At 40.7% G+C, this 22,276-nt stretch overlaps 1 protein-coding gene across 2 annotated transcripts; it reads left to right on the top strand.

The window, feature by feature from the left end:
* Positions 1-13: 13 nt before the first annotated feature.
* EAF1 (ELL associated factor 1) lies at positions 14-21,884 on the top strand. Of its 2 annotated transcripts, XM_048951876.1 has the most exons (6): positions 14-245; positions 3,495-3,589; positions 6,155-6,291; positions 9,138-9,304; positions 17,273-17,503; positions 18,489-21,884. In XM_048951876.1, the coding sequence occupies exons 1-6, from the start codon at positions 146-148 to the stop codon at positions 18,533-18,535; spliced, it is 777 nt and encodes a 258-aa protein (XP_048807833.1). In that variant the 5' UTR covers positions 14-145; the 3' UTR covers positions 18,536-21,884. The 2 variants fall into 2 exon arrangements, with proteins under 2 accessions (XP_048807833.1, XP_048807832.1); XM_048951875.1 differs by lacking the exons at positions 17,273-17,503; positions 18,489-21,884 and adding an exon at positions 9,779-10,358 and having other exon boundaries at positions 36-245.
* Positions 21,885-22,276: the final 392 nt, after the last annotated feature.

Raw genomic sequence — 22,276 nt, 5'->3', positions numbered from 1 at the left:
TCTCGCTCCGCACCCGCCGCCGCCGCCGGCCCCGGAGCGCTTTCCCGGCTGCACTCGGCGCCCGGAAGGGCGCGGGGCGGCAGCGCACACGGCGGGCGGAGGAAAGGAAGGGACCGGCCGGGACGGGACGGGCGGGTGCGGGGCCATGAACGGCTCGGCGAACCCGCTGGACAAGGAGGACCACCCGCTGCAGCTGGGCGAGAGCTTCGAGCGGCGGCCCAAGGCCTTCTTCCACACCATCCGCTGTGAGCACCGCCCTCCTTTCTCCTCCCGCTTAGCCTGGCCGCGTCTTTCCTCCCGCCCCTCCTGCGGACGAGCCCCCTGCCTTCGGCCCCTTCCCGCCGGGCTGTGCTGGGCTGTGGGCAGAGCGATGCCCCGCCGCCCTCCCGGGGTCCCTCCCCCCTGTCGCCCCTCGCTCACTGCGGCTGTGCCTCCCCCGGCCCGTCCTTCTTCCTTCTCTCTGCGCCCGTTTCCCCCGTCAGCGTCCACCCCGTCCCACCCAGGGTCTCGGCAGGCAGTGGGGGTGAAGCTGGCGTGGTTGAATGCTGTCTGAAGTTTTCCCTGGATCCACCGTGAGTGGACGGTTTGCTGCTTGTGTTCCTTTATTCTCCTCCCTAATGGCACCGCGGGCCCGGCTCAAGGAGCCGCAGTTTGGATTTAAAGTTTGAATGGAGGTGGTTGCTGTCGTGGCACCACGACCCCTCCTCTAGTGATCTAGGTAGTAAATCACTTTCTGGGGAAGCGGGGAGAAGTGACTCAGGCTCACACGGTGTTGCCATATATGTGGTAACTCTGAAGAGTAAGAGAAGTGTTGAGGCATGGTCTCTAGCATTAACAGTTTTAGAATAACAGGAACAATCTGCCATTAAGTCGACAGAGACCACTCCAACTGTTCTCATGTAACATTGGGAGCGTTTTGTTTCATGTTAAGGAGATGGTTTTGGAGAGGAAAGAGCTCACTGCATTCCTCTGCTGGAATTCTGTTGGCAAAAAATTGCTATTTCATGTCCTAATCATTCCCAGGGAACTGCTACTTCATCCTTGCAACCTACTGTGGGGAACCTGCTTTAGCAAGGGAGTTGGGCTTGGTCATCTCCAGAGCTCCCTTCTGACCCCTAGGATTCTGTGATTCTGTAAACAGGCCCAGGGCTTAAAATGAGTAGTTAATCACCAGCAGTAAATGAGAATAATGCTGAAGTTGTATTTTGGTCGCTTTGTGATTGGGTGAGGAATTGGTACAATTAATAATAGAGGTTTTTGCTACGTGATGTGTAGTCCTGGGAGTGCAGTCTCGTGGTTGTGATGTGTAATTTGGTGAGGTCTGAGCGAGAACTGAGGGAACAACTTTCTAGGTTGAGCTGTTCCTCAAGAAGATGATCAGTGCTTGAAGCAAAGCCATTTCCCCAAACAAAAGCTTCTGCCTGCTTAAATTTTGCGTGGTTCCTCCCTCTGATCATGCATAATTCCACCATATTGAAGAATGCTGTACCATACATTTGGTGTATGTAGCTGTTTACATATAGCACTGAATGCTTCTAGCCAGCTCTGCTGCACCAGCAAATCCCCATTTATAAATCAAAGATTTAAAATAGCCCGACCATCAAAGGAATGAGGATGCCGTCTGATAGTGGGCGAATTAAACCCAAGCTGTATCCAGATAGCAATGCGGTGTATTTCTAGAATGTAAAGTGCTTTCATAATCAAGTTCTCCAGGGGTTGCAGAGCCAAAGCACTTCAGGCTACAATTGAAAGAGTGTGTTTTTTATTTCAGAAGAGCTTTTAATGTGCTGTATTTTTAGTCGATGACATTCAAGTGAGATCTCTTTTGATTTTCTTTTTCCTAATGGTTGATCTTGATGATCTGTCTGGGAACTGAGCATTATATCATCCCTGTAATCCTCTTCATGCAAACTGCAGTAAGAGGATTTTGCAAGCTGGATTTGTCTCTTCCTCCTTAAAACACTTTATTGTTTTCTGTGACGTTTATGAAATCCTGTACTGAAAAACTGGGTTTGGAAATGCATCTAAAAATATTTGACTTTTGGAAAAAGGATTGGGTTTTACAGCTGAAAAGGCATACGTGCACTCCATCTACAGCAAAACTAGCCGAGCATGCATGCCTAATGAGCTTTCTGAATGAAAGCAATTTGTTGTGTGTTTGCTTAGAGTAAGCGTATTTTACTTATACCTAAGAAAGGAGCATCATAGTGCTGTGTTTTTTCATTTAGTGACTGTGCCATTGAAACCCTTGATCCCTTTTTGGCAAAGACTGCAGCTCATCTACAGCTGTTTTGTTTTATTTAGCAAGCTTGCACATAAAGTAGGTGGGAAACAATAGCTAGAAATTGATTGCGCAGATGAATATGAAAGATGTGATTTGGTCTGGCAGTTAAGGCATGAGGATTAAGTCAAGTGTGCCTGATTCTGCTTGTTGTGCTGTCAAAGTGAAACTCAATTAGACATTAACGTCCCCTTAATGAGAATTTATTACAAGCTGTTTTCTTTCCCTGGCAAATGTGCTTTTCATAGTGCAATTGAAATTTAGTTTTTCTAAGATATTGATGTCTTAACTAATGCAGTAATTAAAAGTCTTGGTTGCAAATGTAACTGCACCTCTTGTATCCAGAGATGCTAGAATTGTATGGATGCCTGTTTAAAAGAAATACTTAGCTGTCTGATCTTATTTCATTTTGTCTAAATCCTCTGTCACAATGTTACAGGTTTTCATGGCTCATCAGCATGACAGAATTACAGAGGGGGAAATACTTTTGAAGTTAAAATATTCTTAGTTCAAATAAATATACTAAACACAAACGCATTACTTGAGGGAGAAAGCATTCCATACAGTGTGGCAGAAATTATTGAAAGTGGGGCTTTGTTTAGAGCAGCAGCAGTGTCTGACCTCAGTTATGCTCTCCATTCTCCATCTACAGCAGTTTTGGCCCTGTGTGGAGCCTGGTGAAATAACACCAGCACCTTTTTTTTCCCATAGATGGGAGCTAAGGTGTCCTCTCAAGTGGGTGTTGCAAAGGCAAGATGTCTGTTAGTAGTCAAAAATATCAGTGAGGTTAAATGAGCTGGTCTCATTCAATTAGCCTTTGATATAGATGGAGTCCTCAGGTTTGGAGGTGGCAGGAGCCATAGAGTCCTGGGTCTGGGACCTGATACTCCTATGGGATGCTTGATACAGTTTTACACCTGTGTGCAACATCAAACATCAGGAGGAGCCTGCTTTTGGTCTTTCAGACACAGTCTGGTAATTTACTTCCATTTTTAAAAGAGAATTTTACATCTGTTACCATCAGGTGGCAGGAGCTGTGAATATGAACAAGGTTATACTGGTGTACTGTTTCACCCCTGGTGCAAGCCACTATGTATTTTAGCATTTCCTGTAGCCACAGTGAATGTGTGGTGCCTTTTTGCCGAGGAGAATTCTAAAGGCTCCAAATTCTGAAGATTCCAAGAGTCATAATCACAATTGTTTTCCTCCCTAGATGATTTTAAGCCGGCATCGATTGATACGTCTTGTGAAGGCGAGATCCAAGTGGGTAAAGGAGATGATGTAACAATCACTTTGCCACATATTCCGGTAAGAATGCTGACTGTGGTATTGAATGTATCCCTATTATTTGCAATGTAATTCCATTCTGCCCTGTATGTTATTTTTTACTTGTTGGAAGAGGTTGGGCTCTTGTTGGAAGAGGTGGGCTCAGTGTTTGAGCAGCTAAAGTTACAGCACGTTATGCGAGGAGAGGACCGTGCAATTGAGTCTGTGTTAAGAGCCTTATTTGTAGGGCTTCAGTTGGTTCTTTTGATTCCTTCCTTCTTACTGTTACTTGTATAAAAGGACAACGACTTCTTTTAGCTGAAGCTCTCTACCTGATTTCCTTCCATTTTTAGTGCTACAATGTAAGGAATAGAAGCGGAGTAACTGTGGGTTTAGTCAGGATGTGCTGTTCAGAAGCTGAAGCTGGGCCTGTAGCCTTGTTTATTTCCTACATGCACAGATAGGACAGATGGTACCCTGCCTCTAGCTTTATCAATGGGACAGGGGGGAGTTTTCTAGTGAGCAACAATGAAGTAGTTTCCCATCCACTTCCTCCTTAAATTATGCCATAAATATCTACTTGATGAGACTGATGGTCACACAGTAATAAAACAAGTGTTAAAACTGTTTACAGATGTAGCTGTTTTGTCGTTGAAAGCTCTGTGGTTGCCTTACCAAAACAAAGCAAAAAAAAAAAACAAAACAAAAACACTTGCATGCTGGAACTGGATTTGTTTATTAGCTGAAAATAATGCTACGTGTCAAGCTAATAAACAAAATTCAGAGATACAGATAAGTTTGGTGATAGCAGGGCAGCACCAGTCACTTTGGAAGCCACATCTCAGATTCCTGTGGGACTGTTAATTCTAGCACATTGGTATTTTTAATCAGTAGCTGTTGGTACTGTGGTAATACTCCTGGTGAATAAGGCTTTAGCCTGCTTCCCCGCTCCTGCCTTTTATCTGGCTTTGGTCACGTTTGGAAGTTTGCCTGCTTTCGTTTGTGTATAGAAGTGGTGAGCACAGTAGTGCTGTTTGGGAGCAGGCAACGATGTGATTAATAGCCATGGTATTTACTTTTGATTGTCTGGCAACTGTGCTGTTCATTCAGATTTTGTATTGAACAACATTGCTTGTAATGCCCCTTTCCAAATCTTTCTTCTGATGAGTTTAATTTGATTGTATTGCTATGAGTGGCTTTCAGCTCACAGTGTGCTCCAGAGGGACGGGACCTAACTGCAGCCACTGTGTGTCTGTTGTTCCACAGAAGCACTGCTTATGCTCCTTAGAAACGTGGAATATAATAAGAGGAGTGAAAAATTCTGAGGTCATTTCACTCTTACAAACTTTACAGAATTTCTTGGTTCCTGCTTTGCTTCTGAGATGCGTGCCAGCTGGATGCAGATTCTAGCTTGTTTTTTGAAATTGCCTGATCCCTGAAGATGTCTCTGTTTGATGATTTGTTCAGTGGAGTTGGTTTCGTGTCCCTTGACTGCTTGGGTAACTTGAAACACTATTTCTACTTGTGGATTTAGCAGCTTTCATGTTTGATAAACAGTCATGTTTGGAGAAATGAAGAATCTCTGTTCTCAAGCATGAGAGTTTAGCAAACAGCTCTGGTTATTTTACCTGTATCATCCATCTTCTTCTGTGCTGTAATCAGCAGGATCTGGAAACCCTGTGTTAGGGATTACTTAGGTAGGGCTTAAATCTCTGCTCATTTTTCAGCCCAAATCAGAGTCTTTTGTGAGCTTAGAGGTCCCTGGTTCATAGAGTGGTGGCCAACAAACTTTGATCAGCTTTTGTTAAATTTGTTCTTTGTTTCCTGATTTATTTGTCAACAGGGAACAGGCTTTGACTTTCAACTTGCTTTTTATTCCCTTAAATGTTATTTTCCTCGCTTAAATGTAGGAGTGATAAAAATGTAAAAGGCCTTTGAAGATGAGACTGTCATGAGACTTTGATGTTTTCTGAATCGTACCTGTACATCTTACAGTATCTTTGTTGGAAATTCTCCTTTTTCGCCCTTAATGTTCAGAAGCCATTTTAGATGGAAGCATATTCTATTTATTAGCAATGCTGGGAACAGGAATTTCATTCTGAATTGATAACATTTGATTGATTTGCTTTGCTACTCGGAATAAAATTTATTCCTGATTTTGTTTGCTTTCCTGCCATTAATGTGCAAAGATGTGTATGAATAAACATTTGTAACATTTCTCTTGTATTGAATAGCTAAGTGTGTATTACAGTGAAATCTGAGGACTCGTAGCTGAGAACTTCTTTCAGTATGTCTTGTAATGTCCTGTTGTGATGCACATTAATGGCAGGAAAGCAAACAAATGTAAATAATGGCAACTATGGAGAAGGTGTTTCATCCCTGTTTAGGCACATAGTGTGATGAAAGGCATAATGTTGCTATGAGGAAGCTGGTTCTACTGCATTAACTGTATTTTTCCCTTTTCATGAAAGAGTATTTTCAGTAGGAGCTAACTATTATCTGCTTAGCCCCCTAGTCAGAAGAAACACAATCATTTGCCTTAGTGTTTATAAACTTTTAGATAGAGAAATGTAACCAAACAAAAATGTGCTCTTTCTTTGATACCAGGGTTCAACTCCTCCAATGACTGTTTTTAAAGGAAATAAAAGGCCGTATCAGAAGGACTGTGTGCTTATTATCAATCATGACACTGGGGAGTATGTTCTGGAAAAACTCAGTAGCAACATTCAAGTCAAGAAAACAAGGTAAAGCTGGTGACTGGGCTGAGTTAATAGGATGAATTCTTGCTGAAGTTTCCTGCTCAGATGGTATCTTTCAAACCTGAACTCGATTATCTTTTATTTTGGAATAATGTTTGCTTACTAAACCTTATCAGCTTTACACAGCCAATTATCTTGCCTAAAAAAACAAAAGTAGCTGTTGGGAGCATAAATCCAAGAGTAAAGAATTCGTAAATTTTCCACCGCTGAAAGGACATAATTATAGTTTGCAGTGAAGCATCTCTGACGATTTGAAGTTTTTGAAGCTGGCTGAAAGATGGAATGTGTTTCAGGAGTCTCTGGTTAGTTGAAACAGATGATGAAAATAGTAGGCTGTCAAAAGGATTGTTGTGCTTTATGGGCTTGTTCCCTACAGCTTCTGTGGGAGTCATGATACTTTAATAACATACTATTAAGGAGCAAGAAATGCTTATCACTGTATTGGATCAGTGGCACATTGAGTGGAGCAAAGTCCAAAGCTTCAACTTGAAAGGGAAAAAAAAAAAAAAAAAAAAAGAAAACTGAAGAAATAATGGTTGTGGGGTTTTGCCTGGAATTGCCAAGGCCAGAAATCTCTCTGACCCAATATTCAGACTTGTGCAAATGCTACAAAGTGAACAGCTGGAACGTTTTTAGTAGTCTTGCTGTTCTGCAAGTGCCTGAAACCTTTGGATTCTGTTCCTTCAAAGCCAATGGAACACAGGATATTAAGATCTAAAAGCAGTTTCCTGAAGAAGCAGATCTTAAACAATTCTACAAGTATGTTACGTTTTTTTAAAGAAAAAAAACACTTCACTGCGCTGTAGAGCTTTTAGCTGCTACAAGTAACAGGAACGTGGGTTGCAGCTTATTAGGAATTGGATGGAAGTTTGCCAAAAACCACCTTGAGTTAAAAGTAAATGGATTGTAATGCTTCTCTGTGTCAGTAATGGTAACTCATCCATGTGTCACTCAAAGGCAAGACGTCTTGTCCACTGGATAGGAGTACTTACAGATGAGATTTAGATTCCCAGCAATTTAAATTCTGCTGATAATGCCAGATGAAGCTTAAGGCAGAAAGGAGCCAAGGAGTACCAGGAGAGCTTGTGTTCAGTATGCTGTTTAGGATACACTGAGTTTTGACTCTGTTAAGGTTTAAACATTTCAGCTTTTCTTAAGCAGAGGCAGGGGAAAAAAAAATTGGGGATCTATGTTTTGAGGAATGGTGATTTTTTTATTATTATTATTTTTTTTTTTTAAGTCCTTCAGTATTCTATCTCAGAAATGGCTTTTTTTTTTTTCATGGCTACTTGGATTTCAACAACCTGTGGACAGTGTAGGAGCAGAGTTTTTAGTGTGGACATCGTGATTACATTCCTAGAGGTGAAACTGCATTTTGTCTACATATGGTCTTCTGTAGTTCTAAGAGCATAATTAATACTGGAGATGGTCTTTTGCTTTGACCTTTCACATGAGGTAGTGAACATGTCCCCAGATCTTCACTTCTACTCTAAATCACAGAACAAATCATGAATCTTAGAATGGTTTGGGCTGGAAGGGACCTTAAAGCCCACCTGCTGTGGGCAGGGCAGCCAGCCATCAGACCAGGCTGCCCAGGGCCCCGTCCAACCTGGCCTTGAGCACCTTCAGGGATGGGGCACCACAGCTTCTCGGATAGCTGTGCCTCACTATCCTCTGAGTAAGAATGCCTCATAAATGTCTATGTAAAGTGTACTGCTGTCATACGTAAAGGCTGTATTTCAGTAAGGAGGAGGTGGCTCTGTGCCTAGTTTTTGTGGCTTCATCGGTGATTCACTGTAGCACACACATTCTTTAATTAGTGCTAAATGCAGTGGGTCAGATACCAGAAGATGTTTAGGTGAAGTCCCAGGAAGTTCCATATGGGCTAGTTTAACTTGTTTCTGTGTGGGAAGAGCTTACAGGCACAAAGTGTCACGTTATGGAGCTGGGACCCTCTTGAACCAAAACTGAGCTCTTATTATACACATAAACTGTTTCCATGCTGTGCTACATAGAGACATATTCCCAAAGGCTTTGTTGCTGTGTGATAAATACACTCCATACTTTAACCTCACTGTAGTGTGACACAGAGGGACCTGAGTATGTTTTTTCTTCCAAGGGTATTGACTGTTCTACAGTCCAAATAACGCCATTGATTCAGAAAAGGAAATAACACCTGATTGGGATTGATCAGCTAAGCATGGCATTATCCTGTAGACAATTTCCCACTAAGGAAACATATTAAACTGGTTTTTTGGTGTTTTTTTTTTTCTTTTTTTTTTCTTCTAAGGGATAATAGTAAGTGAATGAAAAATGAGAAATAAATGCTTTCATGCTGTATTTATCAGCAAAACAGATTGCTCCAGTCAGGTTGACCTCTGAGAGAGTTCAGTTTGAGAATGTACAATTGCAAGTGAGAAAAACATTTATTTTGCTGTGGTGATGTTAAGCAGGATTTTGTTATGAGTGCTTTTTTTTTTTTTTTTTTTTTTTTCATATGGTTGATTTAAACTAGTGTGGTTGCTAATGCTTTTCTAAAATTACAAATATTGATTGCTAAATGAAAACCTTTATTATTCTTCAGCTTGTGAATTTGGCACCGCTGAGACACACCTGGGTTTGAAAATGCATTTTTTAAGGATGTTGCAGTAGGCATATTTGCTGCCAAAATCATGTGTTACATACAGAAACCTGTCACTCACTGCTCAGCTTAATGAAACAACATAGAGTGCTGTTCAAAGGAAGTCACACATCATGCATTAGCACAAGGATATTGAAAAAGCTGAACACAGATGCACAGTAGTGCTCAATGTCTCTGATTGTTGTTTCAGAGCAGAGGGCAGCAGTAAGATCCAAGCCCGAATAGAACAACAGTCTGCCCGAGCATCTCAACCTCCTCCACAGTTCAGAGCCCCAACCAAGCCAGCAACTGGACCTAAAACTTCTCCTTTGAAAGATAATCCTTCACCTGAGCCTCAACTGGATGACATTAAGAGAGGTAAAGAAGGGTGTGTGACTTCTGGGTTTGGATTGTTTTTCTTCTTTTTAATAAAAACTATGACTTACAATGTATAAAAACGTGTTAGAATGTTCAGGGATTAGAAGCTGGTTCTTTACAATTGGTTTGTTGTCTTACATCTCATCTTAAAGGTGAATTATCTATTCTCTTCTGCCAGCGTATAGCTATTTATACTGCAGTGTTTTCTGGTATGAGAGAGCTTCCTGCTTGTAAATAACTTTCTTTCTTCCAAACTATTTCTCTGATATGGAAAGACAACAAAAGAAGTGTGAATTCAGAAGATAGAAGTTACTGCAGCTGAATGCTAGATGGGCTGAATGGGTGTTTTAAACAACGGCGACAGCTGCTGATCCAAGATGTAGTGAGGCAGTCAAGTAGCTTGGGGTTAACCCTGTGTAAAGCAAGGTCAGAACCATTTAGCAGGAAGGCTCAGTGACTGTGTCCTCATTACAGGAACTGGAGTCTGGGCCATGTCAAGCAGTGCTAGTAGGGGAAGGATGAAGGAGAGAACAAGCCAACTGCTTCCAATACCATGGCTCCTCTGTAGCTTTTATCACACCTGCCATATAGTGCTGTACCTGCTCTTCAAGTGTCTTGAAGCACTTCAAGGGACTGTTGCCTCAACTGTGTCTCCTTCTTAGGCAATGCATTGTCTCAGTGTTCTACTGTGGGCTCACTTTCTTTGCCCAAGTCCTTCCTTTCATGCTGGAGTTATTTTGCTGCAGTTAATACTGTCAGAATGAGGAAGATCTTAAATTGAGATTTTTATTTGGTTCTCTTAGGTTGCTTATCTGGCACCAGACACAATTACATTCTTTTTAAGGCTGTTCTTTCTCCTAGTGTTTTCTTTTTGGATCTCTACCCTTATCCCATATAGCTACTTTTGCCTTTAGACTTAGCCTATGTTAATTTCCCAGTCTGTGTTGATTATTAGTGGGGCTTTTTTTTGTCTTTTCAGTTCTTGATAATCACTAAGTGACACTTTTACAGCTGAGCTGTCTGTGTGTCTGTATAGGTGCTGACTGGTTTCACTCTTTCACAGCAGTAATATTTTCAATACCTGGATGCTGGTCAGCAGACAGAATCGAAGTCTGAGAGTTTGTTAGCTACAGTTCCCTTAGCTGCATTGCCATTTTTATTTCCCGTGTAATAGGTAAGGAGAAAGCTATCAGGTTATATATCAATTTAAAAACTGAATCAGTTGTAAATTTTAAGTGTCTTTATATATAATGTATAATCAGATACTTAAAATAGGGGGGGGGTGCTCTTCTGCATATACATGGCAATTGGTAAAGGTCATGTTTTTACAGCAGAACAATTACATTTGTCTGTTGTGACATCTGTACTGCAAGAACTATTTTCTAGCAGTCTAAAAATATGTCACATCATTCAGAACTGTTATAGTTTTGGAGTTTTTTGCCACATGATTGTCTTCTGTTGGAAAGTACCTCCAAACAAATGATCTATTGAGTTTGGTTTCTAAAATCAAACTAAAGAACACCTGACTTGTACTAAAAGTAGAGTGTTGAATTGGTATTTCATAGAGAGAATCTTTAAAGGCTGAAAAGAAAGAGGGAAAATACCTGGGCAGTTTGCTTTCTGCTTTCACTATGTGCTCTTTCTATTTTTCTAAGCATTTCTCAACCTTTCAGCACTTACTGTCACTTCCACCATTGATTATTTAGAGCATGGCTGTCCAACCTTTCAGTTTGCCTGGGCCACATTGCATGAAGAGGAATTGTCTTGGGCTGCATATAAAATACACATATAACATAGTTAATATTATATAAGTGAAAAACTTCTTTTATTTTTATATATTTGTATTAAAACTAAAAAGGGCAACAGAAACATAAAACTAGTGGATTTTATAAAACTACCTTGGTTTTGTGAAACTAATGCATCAGTGTCTGGTTTGATGACAGTGGTTGCAATTCTCAGTGAGTTCTCCATGTGTCCATCACAGATTTTTTTTATCTAATTTTACTCTTCCTGTGCTTCATCCTTGAAAATATTTGTTCACAAATGTACATACAGCCAAAAAGCAATGATGTGAACAAGGTGTGACTGTGAAGCAAGGGGTATTTCTCTCTGATCAGATAGAGCTTATGAAGGTTTAGAAAAGAGACATGATCAAATTTTGTCTTCAAGTTGAATGTCTGATTGTAATTCTATACATTTCATTTGAAAATTCACCGGTTATATAATTCTGTTGGTTGAAAATGGAGTCACAAATACACACATACACACAAAGGTGATTTTTTTTTTTTTTTTTTCAATCTTGAAACCTATTTTCAAACTTTTATCATAACAGAAAGCACAGCTGCATATTTTTCAGTGTTCTCAGGACTGTATTTAGCCAATATATCAAAATGCATAAAATTATTTGCCATTACTTGAGCTTGCCATAGTTTAAGTCTCATTTGGAATGCTACTGTGGTTTGAAACATAGAACAGATAAGCTGGTTTTCACCTTGAAGACACATGTCTAACTCATTAAAATGAGCGACCAAATCCACACAAAAAAAACAAATCACCCAACTGTTTCATACTTCTTGTGAACTTTTTAAAGCATTGAAAATTACAAAACTTGTCAGCACTGCATGAGTATTGTGGGTATTTCTTCCAAAGAGAACATGTTAACTTATTTAATAACTTTACAAAATATCACAAGCCCAACTTCAGTAGTGAAATAAGAAAACTTACATGTCTGCTTAATAAAACACACGTCTTCACAGGCACACACAGGGGTAGGTGGGTTGAAATATTGTTGTGGCCAATGACTGCATTATGCCAAACAGCACGACATGTGTCATGTGCAGCACATGCAGGTTTCAGTTCACCTGTGTGTGTGGTGGTGCAAAAGGCAGTCAGCCCTGCGCTGTGCCCTCTGCACTGTTCCACTATTCCCTGCTCAGTTTGTGTTTGAGCCTCGTGCAATCGACTCATGAGAAGTATCTCTTTTAGAGATACTTTTAATCAAAGAAAAACATTAAAAGTTTACAATCTTATGGGGGCTCATTATTGGCTGCCCCAGGCTGTGTGCAGCCTGTAGGTTGGACACACCTGATGTAGAGCATCAGCGTTACTAAACCATCTATGTAATGAGAAAGTACTTGGCAAAGGTAGGGCTAAAGTGGCATCATTGTATAACAAAAACAATTAAGAGAACTTAAATGCAGAAGCTGTAAGATAGTCTCCAGTCCTTTGATCTGTATCTTCATGGTTAAAGACTTTTAAGCTGTGAAAAGATCGTGTTCTTTCCGTTCAAGCAGTGGCTTTTCCTGTGGTTGAATTAACTCTGGTGTATGAAACAACAAACGTAAAGATGAAATTCTGTGCTTCTTCTCTAATGGACATAGCACAGAACTTAAAATCCTCGCAGGAGGTCATTGAAAACATTGCTGTGGCACTATGACTCTCCCTGCTCCCAGTATGCCCTATTCAAGGGTGTGGTAAGACACAGCCCTTGTGATGTTTAACAGTAGTTTTAAGCCAAGCCCAGTGTTAGGTTTTTGCTTACCTCCACTACCCTCAGCTGTGCGTTCCTTCAACTCCCCATAAGAATGAGCTGACTTCCAGGTGACTTCCAGATGACTTCCAGGTCAGTCAGTCCTTGCATCCATCCTTTTTTGCAGCTGTCCAAATAGCAGTGCTTGAGGACAGAGGCAGAACACATGGGAGTTAAACCAGTCCTTTGTGCAGGCAGAGAGGCCTTTGGGAGGCTGTCTGTAGGGTCCTGCACTAGAAGAGTCTTTTGCTGTGCAAGCTTTTATCTTGCCCTCCTGCATGAAAGGAGGAACAGAGAGGGTAAGAGCTTATTCTTTTGAATATGTGGCTACTTATGATCAAAAATCATTAAGCAGTGAACATTTGCAAAAGTGCAACATGATAGCCATTTGTGTACATGAGATTACTGGCATTCATGAGCCGTATTTGACCATGACAGAGATGTTTTAATTAATATTGACATAATTAAAGCACGCATTAACTAAAAGAACCACATAAACGTATATCTGGTTTGGAAACTATAGATTCAGTGCTTAAGAATCTGAGCAGGTATTATTTATTTAAAAGGCAGCTGTAGTCTTGTAAGTATTATGCCACAGAACAGTATTTGTCTCTCAAGGACTTCTCCACCAAAATTGTTGCACTTCACTGTGAATTACTGCCTCTTCTAGCTGCCATCTCTGCATATTCAAAATGCCAAAATCAAGTTGATTTCTCTCCAGCTTGCATACCATTATTAACAGCAAGTATTCTGCTATGAACATACAGCCTTATTCTCCCTAATGCTGAGTGACATCATTTCCAAAAGCCTGTGGTAGTCTTGCAGCCCAAGGTTAGGGCTTTAGTTAAAAAACCCTGCGTGGCCTATTTGTTTTGAATGAAGAGGCAAGAACCTTTAGCCACAATTACTGGAAGAGATTAGGGCCTTTGGTATAAAATACACACAGAAAAGAGCCCTGCTAAGAAAGGCTGTTGAATTATTACTTTTTTTACTTTTAAAAACTGCGTGGACTGTCAGTATAAAACAGTAACCCATTTTCTTTTCCTGGAAGTAAACCTACAGCTGTAACATTCCAGATGCAAAAGATTCCCCTGGCAATCTCAGCCTTTTCAGATGATGTAGATTCAATTAAGGCAAATGTTCAAAAGTACACTGTGTGAAAAGCTTTCTTAAAGCTAGCTGCTGCACATCCTGACTCTTGTCATCTTTTAAGCCTTAAAGGCTCATCAGCATGAGGAGCTTGATCTTGAGGAGCAAAAAGTGGTCTAGGAAAGGTCTGATTTTTTTTCATTGTTCAGCTTAGTGTATAGGTACAGGTATGTACACGCATAGCTATTTTAACTGGAGGCATTGCAAGGAAGCATTTAGCTGAGGCTTCCATACCTGTAACTGCACTAAGCATGACAGGCAAATTGAAAAATGCAGACTCTGACATTTTTAAAGCAGGCCATTTTTTCCTGCAAGATTTTGGAGTCATCGTTGGCTCAGCCACATTAGTGTAAACAATGACTTTTTTTCTCATCTTTCCAGAGAAAAGACATTTAGAATTCTAGACTCAAGGAGCTAAGAGACAAGGCACCTGGAAGGAAGTAGAACAGCCTCTCTCAGGCAAAAGTTGATTAGAAAATGGCGTTGAGCTGAGTTTCCATCCTTAACCACTGTCACTGATAACACACATACCTTTGCAGTCCTTGCCCTTCATGGTGTTGGTGGTGTTATGATTTATCTGTGTGTGTACTTTACCTTACTGCTTCAGCCAAGATGTCATCCCTTTCCCTCCTTGTATCCAAAGCTCTCATATGGGTTTTTCCAGGTCTCTTCCTTCCCAGCAGAAACCCCCCAGTGCTGCTACTCATCTCTGTGTTAGCTAGGTTAATTTTATTTTCCCAACCACCAGCTTGCATCACTTCCCTCCTTCATTTCTCTCCTCACCTACCACACTGAGTTCAAACTCCTTGCTAAGACTTTTTGTTTTCTTTTTCTTTTTCTTTTTTGTTTTTCTTTTTCTCTTTCTTTAGTCTCTGGAGAGCACTTCCTATTGCATCCTTTCCCTTTCAACACCCATTTCTTTTGGATTGCTTCACCATCCTTTTCTGATTCTTATTTTCCCACTGTTTTCTAAGCTGCTTTCTGGATTGGTATGTTCTTTCCACTTCTGCATACCAAGACACTCCTTTTTGACCATAGACTCTCCTCAGTAAGTACTGTAATTCTCACTCATCTTTCTACAGACCTATTTATTGAATCTTCTTGCTTTGTGGACTGCAGTCTGTATGTGGTTGTGCTTGCTACAATCCAGAATATTCTAGCAAAGTGTTAGCAACACTGTAACTTACAGCTAATGATTCTTATCCTTATTAAAAGTATGCGGAAATTTCATATTCTGAAGCTAGGAAAAAAATATTTAAAGGGAAAGTGCTTTTATTCCTGTTTACTTCTCCTTATGTCTTTCTTAGCCTTGAACACAGAGAACATTTATCATTTGAAATATTAAGTAAGGGTAGGTAAGAACACCGACTTAACAGCACTAATTTTTACATGTAGCAGATTCCAGCCATGAAATGGATTTGTAAAGCTTGTAAGACTCTGTTGGGAAGGACTGAGAAAGTCATTACAGTACAAAATAACAGCTTCTGTTGGCCTAATTGCATATTTTTCCCCCCACTTCCAATGGTCTCTCATGCTACGTCTTAATGATGAAAAGGGAAATTTTGCCTGGCATACTAATAAAGCACAAAAACCACAGTTGATCTAGTCGGGGATCTCACTTCAGGAAGTGGACTTGAGGAACAACCCCATTATCACTAAATACCCAGCTGGAGTTAGTAATACAGTTGTTCTCTTTCAATATGCCTTCCTTGTCTCTAATTCAATATAGCTATAGCACTTGAAATTGAGCTCTGAACTTTGAAATTGAAAAGTAGCAGCTTCAGAACAGGCAAAGGATAAGTTAATTTCTGAAAGCAATACCTGCTGAGCTAGGGGAACTCCTGCCAGCAAATTATGTGGAGGCTGAAAACTTAGCTGTTACACTGAAGTGTTAAGCAGCCCAAGGAAAACTGATCTTATTAAAAAACAGAAGAGTTCCAGTTGTTCGCATTTACTTGTGCGTGGTCTGAAGACAGTAAGAATTAAAACTGTGCCATTTTTACATGAAGGAGGGACTTGCTTTGTATGCTCTGGGTATGCCATATCAGGAAGATGTCCCTAGCTCAGGAGTTGTGCTTCATCTCAGTCTGAGTAACTCTCAAGACTGATCTAAGGTAAATTACTCCTAGTGTCAGTTCTCCATTTGTTGGGTAGGCACAATTGTGTTTCTGTTGTCTCTTCTTTCATCCTTTTTTCTTTAGCCCTTAAGTTGTCCAGGACAAGCACTGAGTTCTTACCTTGTGGGTGTAGAACTGCTAGCACAATGAGAGCCTAAATTTTGATGGTTTCTTATACTTTGAATAACACATGTGAATATTGTTCCTTCCTGGAAACCTTCCTACATGAAGTAAGTAGTTAGATACTCAGCTTTGTGCATAGATACAGGAAAAAAAAAAATATTCCTCTAACAGAGTTTGTAATTACAACAAATTTAACAATGTGGAATGGTTTGTGACTTACCTTAAAGTCTGCACAGTAACCAGTTGTTCAGCCAGCACCAACTTTTGCTGATGAGGCTGTCATGCTATTCCACTATTTCTTTATGCTGGTAACCATAAAGTGAAGTGTGACTGACTTGAATAACTTCCCAGTTTCAGAGCAGTCCGTTTTCCATGGCTACTTGTTAGCTCTATGGCACCACTGTCACTACTCTCCAGTGTGTGAAGGTTCTCATCTGTTCTTGCCTGTCCCACTGCTAAGTTACCTGATGTCATTTATCTGTTTCCTGAGTTTCTTTAAAATGAGCTGTGTGACTTTGTGCTGGAGCAGTTTCATACACTCTTAAGTCAAAGCAGCTTCTGTTGTGGTCATATGCCTATGCTTTCTCTCTCTCTTTGCATTTACCAGAAGCCTAAATGTCACTGACTTCTACCAGAATTTAGAGTCCTGCATGTTTAAATGCTTTTAAAAAAAAAAAAAAAAAAAGGGCTGGCTTTTGGCCTGTAAGGCTCATTGAGAAAATGTGTTTAGTTTGTATTTAAAGCATAAAATCTTGTGGGAAAATAATGAAGCAGGAAGTGTTTTTGTAAGTGTAAAGTTTAAAAGTAATAATAACAGAAATGAAGGTTTTGTGGCACTAAACTTTGCTGTTCTTCTAATTCAGCTGCAACAACTGGGTTGAAAAAATGTCGGGATGGTTTGTTTCTTCTTTCCTGACTCTCTCTTTTTCATATGAGCTATTTTGATGTTATAAATTGTACTTGACAAAACGATTGCATTTTCGTATTCTTTTCCCAAATTCCATGAGGCTTATTCATGGTTCCAACCAGATCAGTGTCCTTTCATTTCAGAGCTGAGAGCAGAGGTTGAAATTATTGAGCAGATGAGTAGCAGCAGTGGAAGCAGCTCATCGGACTCAGAAAGCTCATCTGGAAGCGAAGATGAAAGCTCCAGCAGTGAGGGGGAAGAGCTAGCACATGTTTCCCCTTCCCAGCCACCTCACCAGCAGTATAACAATAGGAATGCTGTTGCTAACGGCACCAGCAGGCCACAAGGAAGCAATCAGCTCATGAGCACGCTCCGTAAGTAAAGCTTCTGTCTTATTTCTCTGGGAAGCTGCTTGAGACACTTATCTAGCATGTTAAGCTAGCTCCATGAAGTACAGTTTACCCAACAGTAATCCCAAAGAGGTGCAATGGCTGAAGTATGTGGACAGGTGTGTTGTTTTTTTTTAAGAGAAGGCTGAGACGTATCTGAAGCTGTGGAGATTGCTTCAGTCTGGTCTAAAACCTGTGGGCATCGGCATGGTGACCCCTGTTGACCATGCTGAGTCTCAATTCAGGCCTCCAAGTAGAAAGAGTGAACAGCAGAACATTAGTGCAGGTGGACATGGTGCACTGGAGGGTAAGAATTACTGTAATGTGAAAACACGGATTAGGCTTTACGCTGGATCAGGTTCAGTGGACTTAAAATACTACATTTATAAGAAACCATAACTTATTTATCATAATTTATTTTAAATTTCTCCTGAGGCATGTTTGAGTACATCTCTTGCAATCCACAAAAAGGGAACTGGGAGAGTTCAAATGCAGATAAATGTAGGGTTTCCAGCTTCAGGACAAGTTTAGGTATTATACAGATGGTACTGAAAAGGCTTGCTGGTAAACTGGCAAAGGCAGACAGTGTTCCTGACAGTAGCGAATGCCTGAGGTAACACTTGGGTGAAATCAGTGTGTTCCTCAATGCCTTGTCCCAGAGCTGTATAGAGGAAATTGGTGGGTGGATGCTGTGGGATGCCTTCTGCAGCTGCTAGCAAAGGGAGTGCTGTCCTCCCACTGGGGAGCAGATTACGTGGCTGTGTCGGACCTGGATCAGGGTGTGTATGAGCCCTGTGCAGTTCTTAATGCTCTTGGGCATGGTGAACAACTCCCTTAAACAGAGATGACGTTTGCATTCAGTTCTTGTGCTTATTTTTATCTTGTAGTGTACATGTGGCTGTACTTTGGTTTGATTGCAATTAAATGTGCCTACCCACTTCTTGTGTTTTGTTGTTTTTGTTTCCCGTAGGAAATGACTTGCAGTTGAGTGAATCTGGGAGTGACAGTGATGACTAGAAGCTGAGCTTTTCCTGCTTCTCTTACATATACATGAAGAACTAAATTACCTTGAAGTGATCATATTGCTTACAAAGAGGATCTGGCACAGGAATACTTCCACATGTTGAATTTTAATAGAAGGAATGTGTAACTTTGTAAAATATCAGATGTTGAGGGCTGTTTTACTTTGCAAATTGAGTGTATATTTTGTGTATATTCTTATTCTTTAAAAGCTTTACATAGGTGTGTACAGTGGGGAAGCCAGTATATGCCCCTGTGTTCTTATCTGTTCATTATTTGTAAGCTTAACATGTAACTTCATCATGTCATCAGAAAATTTCTTATTTGTAGGAGATATTCAGTCCATAGTGGAAGATATTCAGCCCATTGTGTCTTTGTTGGGGGGCTTTTGTAATATAGGGTGAGTGCGTGCCAACAATGAGTTTAAAAAAACAACAACAACCATGCAGAACCTAGAGTGTGCACTGAAGTGGGACTGTTATAAATTAAGCATCAACACTAAGTTGATTTATTTGATTTGGGACTTTTCTAATGTGTTTTTATTGCTATTTATGATTGATTTAAAGGATATACTTTTCAATAGTTGGAAAGGATAAATCATAAAACCATGTTTGTCACAAACCTTGCTGCACCAGTGCCTTATAAGCAGGTCTTTAAATGGAGCTTCCTGCCACCTCTCACATAGGGAGCAATACTGAAACCTCTTCAGATTGCTTTTACAAAGAAGAGCTATATTTCACATACAGGTCAGCTGTGCTCTGAGGGCAGCTACTCTAGCATGATATAGGATATACGTCAGTCACCTGAGCACATCCAAGTGAGATCCAGATCAGCATTTTCTCATGCAAATAAAGCACCTAATTTAATTCAGACATTTAGTCCTAGAAATACGTAGGAGCATGATTGCCAATGAAATTGCAGTGTCACAAATAGGAGATAATGGACTTGCTGAAATGGTAAGACCCAGAGCCTTGTTTGCAGTTTCCTAAAGGATGCAGAAAGAGGAGATGACGAAGCAACTGTGAAACAGCACGAGCCTTTCTCCCACCACAGCTTCCAGGTAGACTTTAGTCCATACTATTTGTTGGATGTGATCTCCGTGCTTGGCAGAATTACACAGAGCAAGAAATGTTTGCTTACCATGAAATTCACCCCTGTTTAAGGGGGCTTAAAGGGTGCTCAGCTGGATTATCATTAACTTCTTGCTCTGATGGAAATGAGTTCCAGGGCAGCCTCTTAATCTTGAGCACAAGGCTAACTTTTTAAACCCCAAATTCAAGTGATGTAGGCTGAGTGACACTGCAGTTGTGGTGTAATCCAGTTGGAATTAAACTGGATTGGATGCCTCTCCATTCTTTAATGTCTGCTTTGCACTGCTTTTGTCTGATAGTTTGTGTTGTAACTCCTGTTTGTTTACCGAGCTCTTTCCTTTTTTTTTTAAGGTATCGAAGAGCAGGGTGTCATTGGAAGGGAGATTTTATTAAATGGTTTATTTTTTTGCATTCGATACATATTTAGGCATATTTTTGCATTACTGTACATAACGTTTAAAAATAATTGTTTTTTTAAAGTGTTTTATGATGTGGGTACATATTTTAACATACAATTATGAAATATACTTGATGTAAAGCCACAGCTGATGTGATTTGTTTGGGGTTTTTGGTTTTTTTTTTTTTCTCCTATTCTTCTGTGAGTAAATGTGCTCACAGTATTACTGCTTGTGCTTAAAAGAAAAGCAGCAGTGAGATGTTTTCTTTGCCTCAGTCATTGGCTGCACATACACTCTAAAATCCAGGACACGTCATAGGAAGTTTACTAATTATGTATGAATAAAATACGTGGAACTTACGAGGATAAGACAACAGCGGGCTGCACTGATTTGAATCACCACTTCAACTGTGGTTTAAATCAGCAAGCAGGAAAGCTTTATTCGCAGTCAGTTTCTGCCTTGCTTTGTGTTTGTACCCAAGGTCATGGTTTATGGTTACCTCCCATTTCCTCCCCTCCAACCACAGCAGCATATTTCCATACAGATGCCGATCGCTGCTACATTTCAGCCACCCTTTGTGTCCCCTGGAGGTGTGTTGTGTCAGGATTGCAGCTTGTGAGCATTTCAGCCGCGTGCCGCGCTCCCAGGCTGCGACAAACGGCTCCCATTGGGCTGGTGAGAAACGTGGCGGCCCACAGCTTGGTCATGGCTGTAGGGCAGTCCCTGCCTGTGTGGGACCGGCCTGTCCCCTCCCTCCCACTATCACAAGTGGCTCCAGGCATCTCCTCCCTGAGAAGCTTTCTAGAATGTGCCCTGCCCACAGGTACGTGGTGTGTCTGATGGAGGTCAGCCCTGTGGAAGCATTGGTGGGCAGCTCGTAGGGCAGAGAAGCCAGCCGCCCCCTCGTTATGTGTCCTTTAATGAACGTCAGTGTTAAAGCTATTGCCAGCCTGATGTTTTGATGGGGCTCCCAAAGTTTGGTGTCTTGTATGCTGAGGAGCCCTAAATGTTACTTATCTGTTGTTGGTGATTTGCAGCAAGTTCTATTCGGATGGAAATGGGAATTGAAGTAACTTGCAGAAAAGCGGTTATTTAGAACTCTTTGAGTTAGTTGACTGGGGATATATTTAACAGGCTAGAGAAATAAATGGGCTAAAATACTTTTTGATGAAACCTCTTAATGGAGCAAAGTGTTCCAGATGGTTCTATCTTAGCACTAGCAGGTCTTAGCACCTTAGGCTAATTTTTTACTCATAAACACTTTTATACGACAATTAGTTTCAATGCGAAAAAACAATGCGTATGGAATGCAATTATCAGAATGAATTGAATCAAAGTAAACACTTCTTCACGCTCATGGGAGAGCTGCCCACTGGCTTTGGTGAGGTCAGCATTAGTCTCTGATGGTTTCTTCCGTTCAGTGTCTTCCACCACTGCAGTGCTTTGACTTGCCTTAAGACTTCACCAGCAAACAGGGCCTGCTCATGACTTTTCCCTTAACTAGAATTGTTTTAGTACTGATAGTCAATAATGATTTAAACTGTAATTTATGACAATCTCCTTGAATCCATACAGTTACTTTTTCATTTCTTTAATGCAAATATAAAAGATTGGCTTGTTGAGAAGAACTAATAGGGGAATCATAGTATTCTTGAGCGTTGCTCAGAATAACTCAGAGGGGTGATGCTCCAATTTTGAGGCATTGTGCCGAGACTGATCTTCACAATTTGCATTTTTACAGACTAGCCATGTGCCTGCTTGTGGTTATGTATAAAATCAGTTTGCTGGGCAAAGCTTTATAGTCTTCTTTCCTCCTTCAAAGTCTATTTACGTGAATAAAAATGAAGTTCAACAATCCATGCATGTATTTCTTTATTTTTTAATTTGCAAACTAAGAGAAATGAAGCCTGGAATTGCATGTAATGGAGAGTACTTATTATCAGTAATCGCCTGATTTTCTCAGGTAACAACGAGTGGTGATGTGTTAAATTCACTTGGTTGTTCAGAGGTTTTTATTACCCTTGTATCCGCAGTCCGTAGATAGGAAAGGAAAATAAAAGTAGTGTCGAAACAAAAGCTGAGATGTTGGGGAATCATTGGGACAAACGAGTAAATCTGAAGTAGTTGGATGTCAGCGTACTTTGTGCACCCAAATCTTGTCCTGAGGAGATAAGCTGACTGAACCCAGCTCTGGCTTCTGTAAGGGCAGACATCAGGAGGTAGCTTTCTACAGTGAGGCTGATGGTGCA

This window comes from Lagopus muta, chromosome 7 (genome assembly GCF_023343835.1).
Source record: "Lagopus muta isolate bLagMut1 chromosome 7, bLagMut1 primary, whole genome shotgun sequence".
In the NCBI taxonomy this organism is placed as follows: domain Eukaryota; kingdom Metazoa; phylum Chordata; class Aves; order Galliformes; family Phasianidae; genus Lagopus; species Lagopus muta.
The sequence above is the reverse complement of the archived record's forward strand: the minus strand, read 5'-3'. Positions and strand labels throughout refer to the sequence as shown.